The following is a 21,263-nucleotide window of genomic DNA, read 5'->3' as shown; positions in this document are numbered from 1 at the left end:
CCTGCGGGGCCCTGTCGGCTGGGGACGTTCTCCGAGTCGGGCTCCGGGCGCGAGTTGTTGTTCGACCCGCACTGGAGCCCGGGGCCGGGGTGGGGGCGGACTGGCCAGAGGGGCAGCAGTGGCCGTGAGGAAACCTTGCGTCTGGAGCCCAGCGGAGGGCTCGGCTTCGGCGCGAGAGTCCCGGGGGCGTCTGCGGGCCCCTAATTGAGAGGTTAGCGAGCTCGGGTAGGAAGAAAATTTCACCTGTGTTCTCTCTGAAAGTCGTCTTTTCCTTCGGAGACCTGGAAGTAGCGTTAAGTCCAAAATCAGGTCGTATCCCCAGGTCGGGGTGCGTGTCAGCGAGACCGGAGAGTGCCCGCTGCGCCTGCAGGCGACGCTCGAGGCTTCACTCCTCCTCGCTTTGCCTTAGGACGGGGCTGTCCTTTAGTGCGTTAATACGCGTCTGGACTAGCGTAGGGCAAGTTTCACTTGAAATTTTTTGATCCCTATTTCGATATCATTGGGTTGGTTTTTCTTTTTTGGTAACTATTTTAATTAATGCATGTAAATGCTTTATTTGACGTGGCTACTTGAAGACATGTGCTCACGTTATATTCCTGTTGGGAGTCACTGGCGTCGCCAGATGCGAAATGGTTAAAGGCCAGTGCCGGGATTTCACTAGGGGCTGAATAAGAAAGGCTAATCCACAACCTGGACCTGGGTTCCAAGCTGCTCAACTCATCACAGTGCTGCAGGGCTCCAGGGAGTCTCTCTCCTCCCAGGTCTTCAGTTGTTGATCTCTTCCATCTGCCATCACTTCTGAGGTCTTTCCAATTGTGACCTTCTAACATCACCGAAACTTAAAATATTTTATGCTGGTTATTTTTGCTATTTTCATTAAAGAGTTTCAAGAACAAGAATTTGCAGACCAGGGTCTCTAGTTCTGCACTGTCCAACAGAAATGTAATGCAAATGTGTAGTTTTTAATTTTCAGCTAGCCACATTAAGTTTTAAAAAACTGAAATTAAATTTTCTTTAGGTGATAGAATCCAAAATAGTATTTCAACCGGTGAAAACAATTATGTGTGTATTTTTTTTTTGTACAAAGCCTTTGAAATCTTTGAAATTTTGCACTTAACAGCACATCTCCATTCAGATTAGTCACATTTTAAGTGCTCAGTAGTCACCTGAGGCCAGTGGCCACTGTATTGAACAGCATAACTAGCACATAGTCACAAATTTTACAGAAAAGAAATACTCAGCTTCCCTGTGCAGAGGCCAGATATACTAATGATAAATTATAATAGCTACTATATTTTGAGTAGCTGTTAAATGCCAGGAATTATTCTAAAAATTTCTCATATAATAACTTTGGTGATGTGAGTAGGAGTCTCTTCACCTTGCAACTGAAGAAACTGAGGCATGGGAAGGTCAAGTCATGAGCTGGGTCACATAACTTTGGCCAGGACTCAAAGTCAGCCCCCATCTCAGTGCCAGATCTCTTATGTCATGACTTGAAAATATTAAGAGCTTATGTCTATTGAGTGCCAGCTCTGTGCTGCACACTGTGTATCTGAGACCTCATTCATTTATTGCTACAATGTTACTGTAATCCCAGTTTATAGGTGAGGAGACTGAGGCCAGAGTAGTGAGTATTTAGTAAGACATGGTTACTTAGCAGAGCTGAAATCCGAAACTTGTCTTTCTAATCAGAGCTCATGCTTGTAATCATGAGCTTTTTCTGCTTTTTCTTGCCAACCCAAGTTAGTCAACTATTTTTCTTCCATCAGGTTCTGGAGAGGAAAACCAGAGATGGACCTTATGAGACTCACCCGGCTCTTCTGTGGCTCCCGGCCCATGGGACAATCTGTGCTGCGATACCTGGACCCTTGCAGAGCCAAGTGGGCAGGAGGCAGTGAGGGGCCTCCAGGGCTGAGGGCCATAGGGCTCATGCGGCTGGTGCCAGCAACCTTCAGCAGCTCCCTTTCTCAGCTGCCCCTTGGTCAGGGGAACCAGAAGAACATTAGCAGCCTCAGCTCTGACCCCAGCCAGCCCACTCCCAGGGCCAGCCAGGAGGAAGAGGAGGAGGAGAGCTTTGGGACTCTCTCTGACAAATACTCTTCCCGGAGAATGTTCCGCAAATCAACGGCCCAGTTATATAACCTACGGCTCAGGGAACAGAGCGGTGAAGATGAACAAAGGGAACTAGAACCCAAACCATGGCGGGGCCAGAGAAACACTCCTTATTGGTACTTCTTTCAGTGCAAACGCCTGATCAAGGAAGGAAAGGTGAGGGACTCTTGTCTTCTCCTGCTCCTGGCTCCTACTTTTGCGCAGCTCAGTGCTGTGAGTGGTTGCCCTGCCTTCCCAATCTCCCACTGTTGGGATGCTCAGGACCCTTCTCTGTCTTCTCTTTCCCTGGGTGCTGCGCCAGGGGACCTGCAGCCTTCTGGAACTCCTCACTGCAGTTCCCACCTTTACATCTCTAGCCCTACCTTCCTATGAACTCCCGATCTGTGTTTCCAGCTACCTCCTTGCCATCTCCGTTACGTTTACCCACATGGGCCTGACTTATTTGTTCCCAAATATAGTTGACTAACTTGGGTTGGCAAGTGTAGTTTTCCCTACACTTTCTCATCTCACTAAATGGCAGCCCTATTGTTCTCTCCACTGAGGCCCAGTGGTGGTCAGGTCATTCCTAACGTGGCTTACCAGCTCCAGCTTCAAAATATTGCCAACCCTAACACTTCTCACGACCCTACTTCTGAACCCTAGACCTAGCAACTCCTTGCTCCCCTCAGCTGTTCTGATACTTGTCTCTAGATTCCCCACCTCTCTTACCCCCACATCTGCACCTGTGAAAACGGAACACAGGTCATGTTCCTCCTCTTTCCTGAACTCTCATGTTCTTAGGAATCGATAATGATATTCCAGTTATCTTTTAAAAATCTCACGGCGGGGGGGACTCCCTGGTGGTGCAAGAGGTTAAGTTGCAGCACTATGAAGCTATCCGCAGCCACTGCAGCATGAGTTCAATCCCCGGCCAGGGGACTACCCACACGGCACAGCAGACCTCTCATTCTTGCCCGCTGCTCCCCTCAGCAGTGTATTTCAGTACATCTGCCTATTCTGTTTCCCACTCTGTCTCTGGTGAATCCTCTCACTCCCCATACCTCTGGCCTGTACCCCAGCTCTGGTATGCATAAATAGTTTTTTTAAAAAAAATCTCACAGAGGTGTATATTGAGGATTTTATGGATGAAATGACAGGAAGTCTGGACTTTGCTTTAAAGAACTTAATTTGAAGAGGGAATGAGAGGTATGGGTGAAATACCATTGACCAAATGTTAATAATCATAGTTATGATATTCTCTCCACTTTTGTATATATTTTAAATTTTCCATAATGAAAAATTGAAAATCAAAAAGAAGCCAAAGTCCTCGCCATGCTTAATGAAACCTGAAAGATCTGCCCCCCTCCACCGCTATTTGCCTCTCTCTGCTCATCTCCCTTCCCCTCACTTACTCAGTTTCAGCTACCCCCACTGCTGTGTGCTGCTCCAGCTCCCTCACTTTCAGATCTTTATTCATCTGCCACCTTCTGGGTGAGGCCCTTCTTGGCTGACATCAAAAAGTGAATCTCCCACACACTTCTGGCACATCCTGCTTTATTTTTGTTCATAGCACCTGTCACCATTTGGCACAGGATATGTTATTCTTAGTTATCTCATTTGGTGTCTGTCATTTCATATAGAGGATGAGCTTCATGAAACTCCAGGCTGAGTTTCCTCTGTTCACAGTTGGATACCCAAGCTAGACTTTACCCGCCTCTTAGTAGGACTCAATTATTATTGGTTGAATGAATGAATAAAATAATCTTAAGGTGTGAAGGAGTGAATCAAATATTTAAAGGGGAGGTGGTTAGGGGTGGGGATGGGGCAAAGACAGCTGTGGGCTAAGGGGTTTGCAACCAGAGGGGGTTAGTCACAGGCTGCTTGCAGCCGGGAGTGTCTCTGTGAATGGCCCCTGCACTCGTGTGGCTCTGAGATGTGTATCACACTGGTCAGAGCCCAGTCTTTCCTCTAGCTCAGACCCAGTGATTGGCACTACAGATGGGGTCACCCAGGAAGCAAGGGCAGGGTGGATCCTGGGATTCACAGAATTAACATTTCTAAGGATTTGGTGAGTGCCAGGCCTTGACTCCAGTCTAGCCCACAGAAATGCAGACAGTCCTGCCCTCAAGAAAGCCACCCTCCGGCCAGGGGAGGGCAGGTCTGGCAGTGGGGCTGAGAGCTCCCACCATTGTGGGAGTCTGGTTGGCTTTCCTTCTTCACCACCATGTGGCTCCTTTGCTGCAAAGTACAGGGACCAAGAAGCTGGTCACACAGTCCAGGGTGAGTGTTTGACTTCTGCACAGGCCTGGTCTTGCATTCAGGGAGGGTCTCTCAGCCTTAGTCTCCCTTCACTGAGGCTGTCCTGAGCCCACTCCTTTATTACTCCCTCTCTCCTCCCTGCCCCCAGCTCGCCGAGGCCCTGGACCTGTTTGAGAGGCAGATGCTGAAGGAGGAGCGGCTGCAGCCCCTGGAGTGCAACTACACAGTGCTGATTGGGGGCTGTGGGCGGGCTGGCTACCTGAAGAAGGCGTTCCGGCTCTATAACGACGTGAGTGTGGGGCTCAGGCAGCGCGGATGAAGCTCTAAAGAGCAGGAGCTTTGGGACCAAAGAGTTGGGTGAGGATCCTGAATGTGTCACGTGCTAGTACATTACTCTGGGCAGACGATTTAACCTCTGGCTCAGTCATACTCTGTAAAATGAGGTCATCTTAGAGAATTACAAGAGGTGACGTCGAAAGGCCTCCAGCAGGTGCCTGGACCACAGCAGTTTCCACCTCTCCCTTCACCTGTCCCTTCCCTTTCTACTGCTAGTCCTGCTGTCACATTCCCTTTCTCTCTCCCATCCTCACCCCACACGTGCTGCTGGGGCCACTCCTACCTCACCCTTGAAACAGCCTTTCAAGGTGATGGTATCGCCTACTTTTTCCCAAGGGGAGGCACTGGAGCTCAGGTTTGATTGCCTCCTCACCCCCTTCCCTACACCAGATCCGCTGTGTGGCCCCTCGGCAGTCAGGGCAACCCCATTGAGTGCAGGATGGGAGCTGTGAGAGGACCTTGCTGGAGGCACCTCAGGCCCACAGGACTGATGAGCACCTTGGGGAAAATGGTCTTTTGTCTGGTGCATTGGGGTCAGCTTTCAGGGTGAGTGATGGATTTGGAGAGCTGGACCCTGTCATTCAGCTCTGCCTGAGCTCACCCTGTTTGTGCAGCAACACATCCTTTCGGGCTTCCCTGGGGATGGCTGTCAGCTGTGCTGGTCCTGGAGCCACTTCCATTGTCTTCCCATCTCCACAGATGAAGAAGCGGGACCTGGTGCCCTCAGATGCAACATACACAGCCCTGTTCAATGTCTGTGCTGAGTCCCCCTGGAAGGACTCTGCTCTGCAGAGTGCCCTGAAGCTACGGCGGCAGCTCCAGGAGAGAAACTTCCAGTTCAACTTGAAAACATACCATGCCCTGCTAAAAATGGCTGCCATGTGCGCAGACCTCAGGATGTGCCTCGATATCTTCAAGGTGGGGCTACCCCTTCTTTCCTGTCCCCTACTTGGGGCCAGTTGTGTGTGGCAGGTGTGAGGCTGCAACTGTCTGTTCCCCTTATGCAAGACGGTTCAAAGACCAGTGAGATACCCCTCTGCTGGCCTCAGGTTCACAGATGAATCTGCTAAAACTCTGTTCTCAGAGGCCTGGTTCTGACGGAATAGGGGATGGGTTGTACTGGGTGCTGGGTGGGACTCCATGGTGCCAGGGAGGAGGGTGGGCTTCATAGCCTTAAAGATGCATTTTTATAAATGCTCACTGGGGAGGGCCTTCTGCTAGGAAGAGCAGGGAGACCTGGCATCAGGGAGCCGTGGAAAATGTAGGTCATTGTGTCAGGTTTAAGGGAAGCAGATGAGGGGAGGCATGGGGATGCTGGCGGGGGCCTGTATCCTCTTCTACCCCCAACCCTTTGGGAAGGGTGTTTATTTCCAGTTCACAGAGCTGCCATTGATGCGGCAGCTGGGAACCAGGGAGCTTATTGCCTTGTCCACACTCCTAGTGAGGCAAATGGTGAAGCTGGGCCTTGAAACCAGCTCTGCTATAGGGGCTAGAGGTGACCGCCTGGTCATCCTGCTGGGGGCTGCACAGCAGTATAGCAGAACCGGGAAGGGGGACTGGGAGGTGGAGGAGGAGGAGTGCCGTAGCAGCTGGACAGCTCTGCTTAGGAGCTGGTTCTGAGCCAGCCCAGCGCCAGATTTGAGCAGCACGTAGACCCCAGGGCAGGCCGGGCTCTGCTGCAGCGTCTCAGCTAGATCTTGTTTCTTCCCCCAGGAAATAGTCCACAAGGGGCATGCGGTTACAGAGGAGACCTTCAGCTTCCTGCTCATGGGGTGCATCCAGGACAAGAAGACGGGTTTCCGACACGCCTTGCAGGTCTGTCCCTCCTGCCTCTGCCTTCCAGGCAATCAGAGCTGCTGTGTGTAGCATGTACAAGACTCTGTGCTGCAGGCATGAGAATGACCTCATTTCTTGAGGAAATGGGCCCACCGGGTCCACAGCCAATGAGGCGCTCTGCCTTTCCACGTCTGCTCCTCAGCCATGGCTAAGGAAGTGTCAGAAGGCTGCAGGGTGTGTGGCACAGTAGGCACTCAGGAAGTGCAGCAGAACCCAATCCTTAAGATGACCTAGACTCTTCCAAAACCTAGTCTTTCTGGTTGTCCCTCCCAAGAGAATATAGAGTGGGGGGCCGAGATCCAGCACAAAGTCCATTGCCTGGGAAAGACCCTGGGAGAGGCCAGATGGATATAACAGCAAGAACAGTTTTGGGGTAAGCCAGCCCCTTTGAAGTCTCCCAGAATCGCCATGTTTTTAAGATTCTTAGTTGTCCAGAGCCTAGTAGTTGACTAGACACTTTCTGGGACCTTCTCCACCCTTTTTGTTGATTGGTCACTGACCCTCAGTGCTTCTTCCCCCGACGCTCCTCTGAGGGAGCACAAAGCTGAGCCTTGTCTCTCCCGGGCAGGTGTGGAGGAAGATGCTGAGTCTAGGGCTCAAGCCGAGCCGGCATGGCTACAATCTGCTGTTGGGAGCAGCTCGGGACTGCGGCCTGGGGGACCCGGAGGTGGCCTCAGCATTGCTGCTGAGGCCCACAGAGGAGACAGTCCCACTCCAGGCCCCAGCAGGTGTGCAGCAGGCCAGAAGGAGAGCCCCAGCTGGGGTGAGCAATAGTCTGGCAGCCAGATTGCACGTGGAAGCCCTGGAGAAGCAGCTGTTTCTGGAACCTTCTCAGGCATTTGAAGAGCCTCCAGAGTCTCAGGAGGCCAGAGCCTCCAGCAACACCCAACTTGTGGCAGAATTCAAGGTGGTGCCTGACCACAGGGGGGCCCTTACCTCTGTGGCCCTGAAGCCATCTCCTTTGGGACTGGGGACCAACCTCCTGACCCTCGAGGCAGTCTCCCCAGCTGTAGTTTCCTTTGGGACTGTGACCACTCCAGCTGACAGACTGGCCTTAATGGGGGGTCTGCAGGGCTTTCTGGGCAAGATGGCAGAGGATGGGTTGCAGCCCGACATCAAAACCCTCACTCTGCTGGCTGAAGTTGTGGCACCTGGGAGCCCTGCAGAATCTTCGCTGCTGACCATCCTGGACACATACCAGGTGGAGGCTGACGTGACATTCTTCAACACGCTGGTGAGGAAGAAGAGCAAGCTCGGTGATCTGGAGGGCGCCAAGGTAAAGGGCCTCCCTGCTCTGCTCTGGACTGTGGGGCTGGCTCTCTGGGCCTGGGACCCCTTGGCCAGCACTTCCCACACTGACGTGGGCATCTCCTGCCCGGGACCACAGGCCCTCAGGGCCCTCAGTGCTTGGTTGACTTGGAAGGCCTGAGTGTGGGGATGACTGGCTAACTGAGGAGTCGGGAAGGGCCTGGACATGAAGGGCATTCGAGGAGAAGGAACAGCATGTTGGAGACAGGCAGACTAGAAGTCAGGATGCAGTTGCAGAGAATTCTGGGGAGCTGTGCCCTGAAAGCTAGGCTGGCGAGGACAGGGGCCTTGAATGCCAAGTTGAACCAGCTCCCAGTGTGGCCAGCAGAGGGAGCCATGAAGCCTCAGAACTAACTCTGCCCCTGGGTTCTCTAGCATCCAGCCACAGGCTTCTACACCAGCAGGGACTTGCCCCAGGATTGGCGGGCTACAGCCAACAGTGATGCCATGTGTGTCTGTCCCAACAGGCGCTGCTGCCAGTTCTGGCAAGGAGGGGGATCGTCCCCAATCTGCAGACATTCTGTAACCTGGCCATTGGGTGCCATAGGCCAGGTGATGGTCTGCAGCTGCTTGTAGACATGAAGGTGAGCAGGCCCAGGTGTGGGCAGGACGTTGGCGGTGCTGAGGAGCATTTGGTGTGCTTGGGGAGAAAGCTGGTTGGGGGTGGGGGACATTCCCAAACCTCCGTTTTTGTACCTGGATGGGATAAACTGTTCACGGGGGCAAGGAGAGTGGGGTCGCTCTAGCTTCGGTGGTCATCAGCCTAGAGCAGGCCCTAGTCAGCTGCTGTCGGAGTAGGCTTTGAGACCAAGGGGTATGTGATCCTGAAGGTGGCAGCCATGGGGTGAGATTTAGGGATGGGACAGGTTTTGGCTCCAACTTGCTGGAGGGATGGAGGGTAAACCAGAGTAGGGATGTGTCAGAGTTCTTAGTGGGCAAGGGGTAGAGTAACCAAGAGCCAACAGTCAAGGTCAGTGGTCTCCTGCTCATCATTTAGAGCTACTCTCTGTGAGCAACACTCTTTTTTTCCCCAGCTTTTCAGAACTGATAGGGCAGGGTCCTGTGGAGTAGACTCACCGTGTGGGGCACCAGTGCTTTATTTTTGAAGGCAGGGTACAGCCATGTTGGTCCAAGGTTCCACCTCACTAGTCCCTGGCTGCTGATCTGCAGAACTATCTGGCTGGCAGCTTCACTGCCCAAGCTGGACACATCACTGTCATCACTGTCACCTCATTGACAGTATGTCCATGTTGTTCCAGAAGTCCCAGATGACCCCCAACACCCACATCTACAGCACCCTCATCAACGCAGCCCTCAAGAAGCTTGACTATTCCTATCTCATCAACATCCTGAAGGACATGAGGCAAACCCAAGTCCCAGTGAACGAAGTGATCATACGCCAGCTGGAATTTGCAGCCCAGTATCCCCCCACCTTTGACCGGGTATGTGCACCAAGTTCTTCATGTCCATCTCCATGCACCACCCACCCCTGCTCCTGCCTCTGGCCTTGAGGATTGCCATGTCTTGCTTTAAACGGTCCAGTGGCTTCCCTTTGGAGAAGTCAGACTCCTTCGAGAGCCAGGAGTCCTCTGAGCCCACTCTTCCCTTTGTTGGCTTTTGTAGTCCCACCTGCCTTCCATCACACCACCCCACCCCACCCTACCCCTGCCTTGGGGTGTTCATCTTCCCTCTGAATAGGCTCCTCCTGCTTTTCACAAAACCAGCTCCTCTCTTCCTGCTGGCCTCAACTTAAATGGCATCTTAGAGATCCCTGCTGACTGCGTCTCTTCCTGTCACATAGCAAGCAATTCCTTTCTCAGGTGTCCCAGCCTGCAGTCATGTGCAGCGCTCCCCTTCATGCACTCATAGCCTTTAGAGACAGAAACTGTCTGCCTTGCTCCCCTGGACTCCCTGTGCCTGCTCATTTGCCTGAGGGAGATGGGGGCGGTACGCAATTTTTTATAATGGTCACCTCTCTGCTGTTGAGGATATCGGGCTCTGAGGGTTCAGGTTTTGGGTCTGTTGATTCTGGTCTGTGCTAAACAACTCCAAAGCAGCTGTGGCCTCAAGGGCCACAACCCTGAAGACACAAAGCAAGGGTAGGGGGCGGGGTGGTACGTGGGTTATGGATGCCTCTGTAGGTGCATTGCTTGAGTGCCATTTAGAAAGCGAAGAAAGAGGGCCTCCCCGGTGGCGCAGCAGTTGAGCGCTGGGTTGCGAGGCTGCCCGCAGCCTCTGCAGTGCCGGTTCGATCCCCGGCTGCTCCCCAGCCACCAGAGGAGGAGGGTCCCACATGGCGCGCAGACCTCTCCTGCCGCCCGCTGCTCCCCTCAGCAGTGTACTTCGTCAGTCTGCCTGTTCTGCTCTCCGCTCTGGCTCTGGTGAATTCTCTCACCCTCCCGCGCTTCTAACTGTACCCAGTGCTTGTATAAATAAATAAAAATAAATCTTTAAAAAAAAAAAGCGAAGAAAGAATTAGTGAGACAGCAACAGAGTGCTCCAAGCAGAGGGCAGAGCCAACACCTTTGTCAGTCTTATGCTCAGTTCCTTATGTATCCCAGAGACTAGTCTCTGTGTGCGTCTTTCCCAGGCACAATCAGCAGTTGCCACACATCATGGGCCTAAAGCCCATGTATCCAGCCCTTGCATTCATACTGTCGGTGACAGTGACTTCTGTTTGTGCCTGTCAATTTCCTGTATTTTCAGGCTACATTAGGTACATCTTTTGGAGCAAGCCCTTCGTCGTCTGGTAACAGTCTTTGTCTCCGATAGCCCCTTACCTGTTTTTTTCCTATGTATTCTTCTACCGGCTTCCTTTTGGTATCTGCCTCTTACTTTTCTTCTCTTCATAGAGCCCATACTGCAGCCCTGTCGAGATGGTCAGCAGGGAGGTGGCTGTACTGAGGGGGAGCCACTCTACTCTGGAGGCAGAGTTGGTGGGAACCTAGCTTGGGGTGCTGGGGTGACCTGAGTATGGGAGCACAGCTACATGTATTTGGGAAAAGCAGCAGATGGGAATCTGGGCCTGCCCCACATTACAGTGACTTTCTCTGCTGTAAACCACCCTCTCCCCTGAGGCCAGAGACAGCTGCCACGTTTGGGATTAGCTGTAGGCAACATGCAGTGATTCAAACCATTGCTCCTCCAAATCCCTGAACCCCACACTTTTCCTTTCATAGTACAAAGGAAAAAACACCTACTTGGAGAAGATTGATGGCTTCCGTGCTTATTATAAGCAGTGGCTGAAAGTGATGCCAGCAGAGGAAACCCCCCACCCGTGGCAGAAGTTCCAGACCAAACGCAAGGAGGACCAAGACACCATCACTGAGGCTGATATGGATGGAGGCCTTGGGGGCAGGTGATGAGGAAGCCCCAAGGACCTCCAGCAGAGGTGGAGTAACATGCATGGCCTTCAGCGTGCCTTGGGGGAACCCCAGGAGTCCCTTTCATGTTAAAGACACATGAATGTGCTGTTGTAGCCTCAAGCCTGAGGGAAAGTTCTAGCTCAGAGTAAGCTACAGCATTTTGCCAGCATTGGTATGAAGACAAATGCTGGATCCAGGGTGCTTGGCAAGTTCACAGCAGACTCAAGGGCAGCTCAAAGCTCAAGCTTTGGCCCCTCATCTCAGGCCATCCTTGCCTGACAGGTTGTTGTCATCATGGCTTATGAGTGAACTTGGCTCGTGGTTACAAAGCACCTATGAGGTAAGCGTCTGGATCCAGTTCCAAGGCCTCTGGTTTCCAGCACCTGCTGCTCTCCCACAGACTGCTGCTCTGTGAAAGAATGAATGCAGGGCCCAAGAGATTTCAAAGTTTTATTTCTACAAATCACAGATGAAGAACCCCAAAGCCTTCACCTGGAGAGGCCATGCTCCAGCATGGGCGTGGGGCACTGCTCCGCAAGAAAAGCTGCTTTCTCTGAGGGTGGCAGAGTCCTGCGAAGTCCAAAGTCCAGGGTAGAGAGGGGTCAGAGCCTGAGGGCCTCAACCAGAGCAGCCCCGGCAGCCACAGTGAGTGCACTCAATGATCCGGCCCTGCAAAAGAGGACAGCTGAGACCCCGCACTCCCGCCAGCCAAATGCCTCACATCCTGAGAAAGGTCATTCATTCTCCACAGGACATGCCTCAGAAATCCCTCCTTGACAGTTCTGGATGGCGGTTATTAGGTTCCTTGGTGAAGATGAAACAGCTACATAACACTAAGTGTATTTATGCAGATTCAACATACATACTTGCCCCACAAAAGGGGGGAAAAAAATCTGAGAGTGATTGTTATCCTATGTGAACATGACGTGTCCTGCAATGAGCTAGAGGTGGATCTGCTACTGCCCAGGAGGGGTCAGTGCCAAGGGCCTCAGGGCCACCTCTGGCTGGGGACCTTGGGGGCAGGGGGGAGGAGGAGGGAAATAGGATGTGTACTTGAATGTCTATGAGAGAATAGTCTTGTCCCCAAACAAGGTGTGCTCAGTGTGTGGCTGGGGGTTCTGCCCAGCAGACAGGCCTAGTACACTGATTTGCATTTATTTTACCTTTTCATTTTGGGGGAGGAGCAAGACCATTGAGCAAGCAAACAATCTAGTGAAACTCAAACCTAAAGGTGACTTTATTCTGGCCACATGACTGGGGCAGCACCAGACCAGATGCTGCCACAGAATCCTGGGGACTTCTGTCACTCTGCTACCCTCTCCTTTCCCACCAGAAAACCAGCACCCAGGAAAGCCTCCTCTTGGGGAGTTAGCCCGTGCTTACTCTCCACTGTTCTGCATGCCTGTCCTCCAGCTTCTGGGTAATTCAGGGAGATAGTTGCCTGCTAAGTTAAAGCTCTTGATCCAGAATTGTAGCTCTATATAAACTGTAACTAGAGGGCCTCCCCTGGTGGCGCAGTGGTTGAGCGCTGGGCTGTGAAGCTGCCTGCAGCCTCTGCAGCGCCGGTCAATCCCCAGCCGCCGGCGAGGGTCCCACATGGTGTGACAGACCTCTCCTGCCGTGCCCGCTGCTCCCCTCAGCAGTGTATTTCGTCAGTCTGCCTGTTCTGTTCCCCACTCTGGTGAATTCTCTCACCTTCCCGCACTTCTGACTGTACCCAGTGGTTGTATAAATAAATAAATAAATCTTTTTTAAAAATTTAAAAATAAAATTTTTAAACTGTTAAAAATAAATTTTTTTTTTTTAAATTTATTTATTTGTTTGTTCGTTTTTTGTTTTATACATGCACTGGGTACAGTCAGAAGCGCGGGAGGGTGAGAGAACTCACCAGAGCCAGAGCGGGGAGCAGAGCAGGCAGAAGGACCGAAGTACACTGCTGAGGGGAGCAGCGGGAGGCAGGAGAGGTCTGCGCGCCATGTGGGACCCTCCTTCGGTGGCCGGGGAGCAGCCGGGGATTGAACCGGCGCCGCGGAGGTCGCCGGCAGCTTTGCAACCCAGCGCTCAACCGCTGCGCCACCGGGGAGGCCCCTAAAAATAAAATTTTTAACCTGTAACTAAAACCACGTGGAGGTACCTGTGTGAAGTTGGGGAAAGGGCAGCCACGCTGGGAGACGGGTGGCTTGCCCTGACTTCCCAGCTGAGCCGAGGGCTACTACACTCAAGGCCACTAACAGCCAATATCCCAGTAACTTCTCTGCCTCCTGCAACTCCATCTCAGAGGGGCCACCACCCCTAGCATAGCTACTGCACACCCAGCTCCATTTTTAAAGCTGCTTAGCCTAGTTTGAGCAGAAAGTTCTGACAGAAGAAATGCACTAATGGTAACAAAGTGTCATTGCAAAGAAAAGGAGGCTTAGGAAAAGACCTACCTAAGGGTAAGCATTGCTGACTGGCCCATCCTTCCCTGAAGTAATCCTCCTAGCTGCCTTGAGGGTATTATCACCTCCATTTCTTAACCAAGGAAAGGCATTCAGGGCCTCCCTGGTGGCGCAAGGGGTTAAATCCCAGCACTATGAAGCTATCGGCAGCCACTGCAGCATGAGTTCAATCCCTGACCCAGAAGCGAACCTACATGGCACAGCAGACCTCTCCTGTCTCACCCGCTGCTGCTGTTCTGCTTCCTACTCTATCTCTGGTGAATCCTCTCATCCTCCACACTTCTGGTCTGTACCCAGTTGTTGTATGCATAAATAAATCTTAAAAAAACAAACATTCAATTACTTGTCCAAAGGTGGAGCTGAGACTGGCCCCAGACCTAAGAAAGGTGATTATTGCCAAACTGCCTCACAGATTCCTTACCCACAGGGCTCACTACCAGGAAAGAAGGCCAACAGGACAACCAATGACAAACTATCTTCTAGCCCAACAAAATAATATAAGATCCTTTCACGTCACCCAGGGCAGAATTCTGAACTGAAAGTAATGTCAAGCTCAATAAGACACCACAGGGATGGAGAGATTACCACTTCCAGCTTGCTTTTAGGGACTCGGCAAATGCAGTTTGTTCCAAAATTGGTGTCCCGTGTCTGAATGCACCGCAGGCAGCATAAATTCTCATACCCCTGCTTTTTCCATTTTGCGATCAGGTTTTTATCTGCATAGCCTTCTTTAATACAATATTCATATAATTCTGTCAAAAATACAGAGAAAGGGCATCAGACCACGTGCACTAAAGCTTCCCTCACTCCAGCCCATCACTAGCCATCATTAAAAAGAACATTTGAGGGGGGCCTCCCCTGGTGGCGCAGCGGTTGAGTGCTGGGTTGCAAGGCTGCGAGGCTCTGCAGTGCCAGTTCGATCCCAGGCCACCGGGCTAGGGTCCCACCAAAAAAAAAAAAAAAAAGAACATTTGAGGGCCTCCCCAGTGGCGCAGCGGTTGAGCGCTGGGTTGCAAATCTGCAGCGCCAGTTCAATCCCTGGCCGCCGGGTGAGGGTCCCACATGGCGCACAGACCTCCCGCCCACTGCTACCCTCAGCAGTGTACTTCATCGGTCTGCCTGTTTTGTTCCCTGCACTGGCTCTGGTGAATTCTCTCACCCTCCTGCGCTTCTGACTGTACCCAGTGCTTGTATAAATGAATAAATAAATCTTTAAAAAAAAAAAAAAAAAAAAACATTTGACTAATATTTTTGCTGCCCCCCCAGTAAGAAAAATCACAACACTCGCTGAGGTTGCAAGAATATGAGTCACTAAGTACATATGAAAAGTATGAATTGGAAAACCAAAAGGAACTCTGGCTAATTACCTCTGCTTATAGCTTTCCGCTTGTAGAATAGGTCAAAAATATAACGGGTTTTCTGGTGATGGATCCTGAAGATAGGCCACAGAGATTCCACTTTCCTCTTTCCCTCATGAGGTTCTGTTTCAGCTGAGGAGAAAAGTGGGTAGGGTTAGTATGCAAGATGTAGCATTTATTTAATAAGTAGGGATAGAGAGTAAATCATACTTTCTACCCACCTGGATGACTAGCATCAGAATGACATAAGTATTAAGGATGTAGGGAAATTAGAACTCTCATACACTGCTGGTGGGAATGTAAAATGGTGTGGAAAATAGTAGGGCAGTTCCTCAAGGAGTTTATTAATGTTACCATTGTAAAATTGTAGACCCAGTGATTCCACTACTAGGTGTATACCCAAGAGAACTGAATACACAAGCACAAAAAAACTTAATACACATTGCTTCATTCACAACAGCCAAAAAGTAGAAACACTCCCAGTGTCCACCAATTGATGCATGGATAAACAAAATGTAATCTATCCACACAATGGAATATTATTCAGTCATAAACATGAAATACTGATACATGGGGCAACATGGATGAACACTGAAAATATGCTCAATGAAAGTAAGTAGTCCCAAAGACCACATATTATATTAGAAAGTAAACAAGTGGTTGCTTAGAACTGGGAGACATGGACAGACAAGTAACTTCTAAAGGGTATAGAAGTTTCTTTGGGGTAATGAGATGAAAAATGAATTGTGCTGGTTTACCCAACTGTGTGACCATACTAAATATCCCTTAATTGGATACTTTATTTTTTTTTTTTTTTTTATTTATTTTTTTTATAGAGGCATGCTTTATTTGTTTGCTGGTTTGTTTGTTTGTTTTTTTTGTTTATACATGCACTGGGTACAGTCAGAAGCGCGGGAGGGTGAGAGAATTCACCAGAGCCAGAGCGGGGAGCAGAGCAGGCAGAAGGACCGAAGTACACTGCTGAGGGGAGCAGCGGGCGGCAGGAGAGGTCTGCGCTCCATGTGGGACCCTCCTCCAGTGGCCGGGGAGCAGCCGGGGATTGAACTGGCACCGCAGAGGCCGCGGGCAGCTTCGCAACCCAGCGCTCAACCGCTGCGCCACCGGGGAGGCCCTAATTGGATACTTTAAAAGAATGAATTTAACAGTACACGATTTATACCTCAATAAAACTCAACTTTTTAAAAAAATCAATTAACTAGGGGCCTCCCTGGTAGCGCAAGGAGTTAAGATGCAACCTATGAAGCTGTCCGCAGCCACTGTAGCATGAGTTCAATCCCCCGGCCAGCCAGGGAGCAACCAACATGGTGCAGGAGACCGCTCCTGACTCACCTGCTGCTCTCCTCAGCAGTGTATTTCAGTCAGTCTACCTGTTCTGTTCCCCACTCTGTCTCTGGTGAATCTTCTCATACACACCCCCCCACACACACACACACACAACTCTGGCCTGTACTCCAGCTCTTGTATGCATAAATAAGTAAATCTTTAAAAAAAAAATCAATTAACTAGCCGAAGTTTGAACATAAATATTTTAAAGTCTTTTTAATTAGATAAATTAGTAAACAGATTAAAAAAATCATTCAAAGATAATTTGATAACACCCTGTCCTCTATTTGAGACCTATTTCTCTATAGCCTGATAATTTCTCAAGTAATTCTATATCCACAGAGGAGCAGCCTCCTCATCTTTAAGGTACCTCTACTTTCATTTCCCAGCAAAAGTCCTTTAGTAATAAGGAAGAGCAAGACAAAGACTTTAATTGGATGTGTCCAAGAGTTCTTAGGACAGCTGGCCTGCGGAAAGTAAATGCTACCTCAGTCCATGCAGGATCAGCTCACAAGGCTAGTCTTTTGGTCATTTTGAGTTCATCTTTATGTACCACCTCCTCTCAGTTTTTTTTTTTTTTTTTAAGATTTATGTATTTATTTATCACGCACTAGGTACAGTTAGAAGCGCGGGGGCCTCCCCGGTGGCGCAGCAGTTGAGCGCTGGGTTGCGAAGCTGCCCGGGGCCTCTGCGACGCCGGTTCGATCCCCAGCTGCTCCCCGGCCACCGGAGGAGGGTCCCACATGGCGCGCAGACCTCTCCTGCCGCCCGCTGCTCCCCTCAGCAGTGTACTTCGGTCCTTCTGCCTGCTCTGCTCCCCGCTCTGGCTCTGGTGAATTCTCTCACCCTCCCGCGCTTCTGACTGTACCCAGTGCAAGTATAAACAAAAACAAACAAACAAACAAATAAATAAATAAAACATGCCTCTAAAAAAAAATAGAAGCGCGGGAGGGTGAGAGAATTCATCAGAGCCAGAGTGGGGAACAAAACAGGCAGACCGATGAAATGCACTGCTGAGGGGAGCAGCAGGCCCAGCAGGAGAGGTCTGTCATGCCATGTGGGACCCTCGCCGGTGGCCAGGGATTGAACCGGTGCTCCAGAGGCTGTGGGCAGCTTCGCAGCCCAGTGCTCAACCACTGCGCCACCAGGGAGGCCCCTCCTCTCAGTTTTTAAGGCAGAGGAGAAAAGTAAGGAAAAAAGAAAACTCTACTGCTATGTCTCCAACTTGGAAAGCTTTCTATTACTTAGGACTTAGAATTCAGCTCAACGTACAGGATGCAAATGATCCAATAAAAGACATGTTGAGGACCCAGCCTGCTTTAGGCAAGGCCCTGCTCTGGGTAGGGAAATTAGTGGCTGACATTTTGTATGGGTGATCAATAAAAACATAAAGAAGACATCTGGCTAGACATTTTAAGGAAAGAGGGGTGAATCTGCTTATGACAGAGAAAACAGCAATGCAAATGTCCCGAGGCAGGACTGTACTGAGGGATCAAGGAATGTGTGTGGCTGGGGTGTAAAGGAGAGAAATAGGGGACAGAGCTCAAGGAGGGGCCAGGATGAAAGCATGCTGGACCTGGCAGGCCTTGGGAGGACCTTAGGTTTTGCTCTGTTGGAGGGAAGCCACAATGATAAGCTGACAATGATATAATCTTACTTTTGTTCTCTAGCTGTCCATGAGAAGAGCTGACATAGAACAAACAGGAAGATTTCTGGCTTCTCCAGGGGTGGGGGAGGAAAGCAGCAATGCTGAGCCTAAATCCCACATGGTATAATGGACGCCAATAAATGGCAAATTCTACCCCTCTCCATTTTGCCACATGCCAAGAGCTCCCTATATCATTCCCAATACTGAAACCAACTCTGTGCCACTTGCCATCTGCTTTATTTGAAATCCGGTCTTAAACCTGTGTATTTTTCAAACTGGGAAAGCAAAGAAATACTGAAGGGCTATGTGGTTAAATTTAAAAATGGGAAAAACAATACTTCCTTTGGAGGTAAAAAATATTACTCATGTCTAAATACAAGATAAAAGTCCTTTCTACTCTCAAAAATCATCCCCTAAAGGGAGGAGATTTATTTTTAAGGACTCACAAAATCACTTCTCTTACAGTATTCTCCCAAGTTCCTATATTTTGAGTAAAGAACTATTCAACTCTCTCTGCCCAAAATGACCCTGATTATCACAAGTTCTGGGTACTTAATAGAGGTTACCAGACACAATCAATCAGTTTTGGAAAAGGGAAGACAAAGTGCCTATTTCCTAACATTGATTTAGTAAGTAATGCCAGATTGCAATTCACTATGTGATTACACTGTGATCATACAGGGCCATATTTGTGGCTTCAGATAAAATTTCCAAAGACTAAGACTCATATTACACTTGATCCACAAAGTGCACAGCCACACGACACTTAGAGGGACAGGAAAATGGTACATTCAGGAAAATGGTAGGTAGTGTAAAAACTAATTGATGATGAAAACAGTGTCAGAGGCACAAGAAAAATCTAAATAAAATGTTTCAGAAAATGTGAAAGTGACAACCAATATTTTTCAAGTAAATTTGTTTTGTGTGATTTAAAACACACACACAGGCCTCCCTGGTAGCACAAAGGGTTAAGATGCAACCTATGAAGCTATCCACAGCCACTGCAGCATGAGTTCAATCCCCAGCCAGGGAGCTACCACATGGTGCAGCAGACCTCTCCTGACTTGGCCGCTGCTCCCTTCAGCAGTGTATTTCAGTCAATCTGCCTGTTCTGTTCCCCACTCTGTCTCTGGGGAATCCTCTCACCCCCCTCACATCTGGCCTGTACCCCAGTTCTTACATGAATAAATAAATCTTTAAAAATAAATAAATAAAATAGAATAAAACACACACATAATCAAAACAGAAATAATTACAATAAACTATTTGACCCACATTTCCTAAAGTTTTTATATATAAGGCCAAAAAAAAGTTTTTGAGTTTACTCTCTGGCACTTACAGCATTCCTGAGTTAATAGCAAGCAATATGTGTTGGTGTCAGGAGGCCACAGTGGTGTTGCCTGTCTCTCTTCGTCCACGCCTGACCTCTGGAGGCATCTAATACCACACCTCCAGAGGTGCCCTGGATACACACAGGTCCACTAGGATAGGAACTCCTCCACTCACCTTCTCTCATCTTTTGATCTAATTCATCCAATGTTGGTTCAATCAATTCCCAACCATCTGGTGGAGCTTTCCGGCTTCTTTTGACTTTAGGCATTTTTTCCCCACAAGATAATTTACAAAGCTCTAAGAGAGAAAAAAAAAAATGAGTTGGTGTCTGAACATCAGATCCTTAAAGGTGTTTACCATTCATTTCCCTAAAACTGCTTTCTTATTCATAAAATAGGGATAGGATAATACAACTTGCCTAATTGGATCACTGAAAAGACTTCATTAAATGTAACATGCCTGGTATATAATGTGTGCTTAACAGGCATTTGCCATTATCATTAACTTCAGCTAACATCCTGGCCCTGTATGGATGCTGGTAACACAGAATAAGGAACAGGACACAAACTGTCACCAAGAAGGTGACATTGTAGCAATAACATAGACAAGTGAAAGGCAACCACAACCCAGTTTGAGGAGAATTATGATTGGGGAGCTAAGAGGATGTGTGTTTAAAAGGGGGAAAGGCTGTACAACCAAAATACCTTAGGATCTGCTGCCAAAGAATGTAACAGAAAGATCACAGTCTCTTCAGTCACAAGCTTGGGTTCCTAGCCAACTCTACCACTCTGTGACTTTGGGTAGGTCACGTCCTCAGTTTCACCTATACGTTGAGAGCAGTGGGTTAGCCAGATTGCCAACGTCTCTTAAACTCATCACACATGCCACATAAAGGCCTATCATGTAAAGCCCATAAATAGGCTAACTCTAAACAGCATTTTTTCAAACCACATAGCACTTCTTAGCTAGGGAAGAGAAATCAGGTTATCTCTAACCTTTAAGCACAGCTAACTCATCTCTCCTAAATTCATTCAGTCCCTCCTTTCTGTAAGGTGCCTGATTTTACAAAGTACACTTGTGTAAAGTACACAAAAACATAAATTCTCCTAAGAGATTTATAAGTCTTTAACTCCAAGAGTCAGAATCAGGGTCCCGCACAACTGCGAACCGGCAGTCTACCTCTAAAGGGAAATTACACTGATCTCCCCTGAACTGGAGCTAGAGGTGGATGGATCTGGACCAGGCTCCCCCCTCGGCCCCCCTCCCCACCCTGTGCGCACAGGCAGAGAGGGCAAAGACAGGAGGACGATCACTTTCCCATGACCCAGGGAAATTCGAGGGCCCTGGCCCCGCCTGGGTGTCAACAGAGGCCTCTCGAGGGAGATAACAAGGTAGACGGTAACTAATCCATAAGCGGTGTCGGGCGGTCTAAGAAAGGCTGCAGCGCTCGGGAGAGACGGCGAGCTATCGAGGCGTTTGGAAGAAAGGAAGACGTTAAGGCGGCACTGAAGGAAAGGCTCATTGACAGGAACCGAGCTTGTAAGAACAAACAGTATTTAGACCGAAAACGTTCTCGGCAGGAAAAAAAAAAAGGCATTTAAAAATATGCCTAAAAGAGAACCTCCCAATCTCTCATTCCCCCATCCCCCATAGTAGTAGGAACGAGGCGCCGCCTCCTCTCGGGCACTCACTCCGGCCTCCGGGTCCAGAGGCCCGATCTCTCCCCGCTCAGCCGCTCAGGGAGCTACCCCGGCCAGTGCAGAGCTCCGGGGCCGCGTCCCCGCCGTTACCAACCTGCGGGAGAACCGAGGAAAAACACCTACCGGAAGTGCCGTCGACGGTGGCCGCCGCCTCTCCAGCCACGGCTTCCGCTTCCCAGGTGATCGCTTCAGATGAGGTCCTCGCGGAGCCCCGCCCACCTCGCAGGGAGATTGCGTCATCGTAGGTG

General features: G+C 49.8%; 2 protein-coding genes across 6 annotated transcripts; one reads left to right on the top strand and one right to left on the bottom strand.

Annotated features, from left to right (window-relative positions):
- Positions 1-58: 58 nt before the first annotated feature.
- On the top strand, positions 59-12,932 carry PTCD1 (pentatricopeptide repeat domain 1). Of its 2 annotated transcripts, none has more exons than XM_037507150.2 (9): positions 59-211; positions 1,770-2,268; positions 4,499-4,639; positions 5,386-5,604; positions 6,400-6,501; positions 7,091-7,798; positions 8,298-8,414; positions 9,090-9,272; positions 11,010-12,932. In XM_037507150.2, exons 2-9 carry the CDS (start codon positions 1,792-1,794, stop codon positions 11,190-11,192), a joined length of 2,130 nt encoding a protein of 709 aa, XP_037363047.1. In that variant the 5' UTR covers positions 59-211; positions 1,770-1,791; the 3' UTR covers positions 11,193-12,932. The 2 variants fall into 2 exon arrangements, with proteins under 2 accessions (XP_037363047.1, XP_037363046.1); XM_037507149.2 differs by having other exon boundaries at positions 59-225.
- On the bottom strand, positions 11,613-21,223 carry BUD31 (BUD31 homolog). Of its 4 annotated transcripts, none has more exons than XM_037507158.2 (6): positions 21,139-21,223; positions 20,020-20,138; positions 19,490-19,612; positions 15,001-15,123; positions 14,219-14,385; positions 11,613-11,864 (listed from the first exon to the last, which is right to left on the bottom strand). In XM_037507158.2, exons 3-6 carry the CDS (start codon positions 19,581-19,583, stop codon positions 11,814-11,816), a joined length of 435 nt encoding a protein of 144 aa, XP_037363055.1. In that variant the 5' UTR covers positions 19,584-19,612; positions 20,020-20,138; positions 21,139-21,223; the 3' UTR covers positions 11,613-11,813. The 4 variants fall into 4 exon arrangements, with proteins under 4 accessions (XP_037363055.1, XP_037363057.1, XP_037363056.1 ...); XM_037507160.2 differs by lacking the exon at positions 21,139-21,223 and adding an exon at positions 21,110-21,133; XM_037507159.2 differs by lacking the exon at positions 21,139-21,223 and adding an exon at positions 21,007-21,103.
- Between the last annotated feature and the right edge of the window lie 40 nt (positions 21,224-21,263).

Source organism: Talpa occidentalis, unplaced genomic scaffold (genome assembly GCF_014898055.3).
Source record: "Talpa occidentalis isolate TD23 unplaced genomic scaffold, MPIMG_talOcc4v2.1 talOcc4.12, whole genome shotgun sequence".
Lineage (NCBI taxonomy): Eukaryota > Metazoa > Chordata > Mammalia > Eulipotyphla > Talpidae > Talpa > Talpa occidentalis.
The sequence above is the reverse complement of the archived record's forward strand: the minus strand, read 5'-3'. Positions and strand labels throughout refer to the sequence as shown.

What these genes read in the sequence shown, in the direction of transcription:
- PTCD1 (XM_037507150.2), top strand. Translation starts at nt 1,792, where the DNA reads ATGGACCTTATGAGACTCACCCGGCTCTTCTGTGGCTCCCGGCCCATG. An exon ending in GCCTGATCAAGGAAGGAAAG is followed by an intron (nt 2,269 to 4,498) that starts GTGAGGGACTCT and finishes CCCTGCCCCCAG; the next exon opens with CTCGCCGAGGCCCTGGACCT. An exon ending in TGTGCCTCGATATCTTCAAG is followed by an intron (nt 5,605 to 6,399) that starts GTGGGGCTACCC and finishes TTCTTCCCCCAG; the next exon opens with GAAATAGTCCACAAGGGGCA.
- BUD31 (XM_037507158.2), bottom strand. Translation starts at nt 19,583, where the DNA reads ATGCCTAAAGTCAAAAGAAGCCGGAAAGCTCCACCAGATGGTTGGGAA. An exon ending in AGATCAAAAGATGAGAGAAG is followed by an intron (nt 15,124 to 19,489) that starts GTGAGTGGAGGA and finishes TTTTCTCCTCAG; the next exon opens with CTGAAACAGAACCTCATGAG. An exon ending in GCGGAAAGCTATAAGCAGAG is followed by an intron (nt 14,386 to 15,000) that starts GTAATTAGCCAG and finishes TATTTTTGACAG; the next exon opens with AATTATATGAATATTGTATT.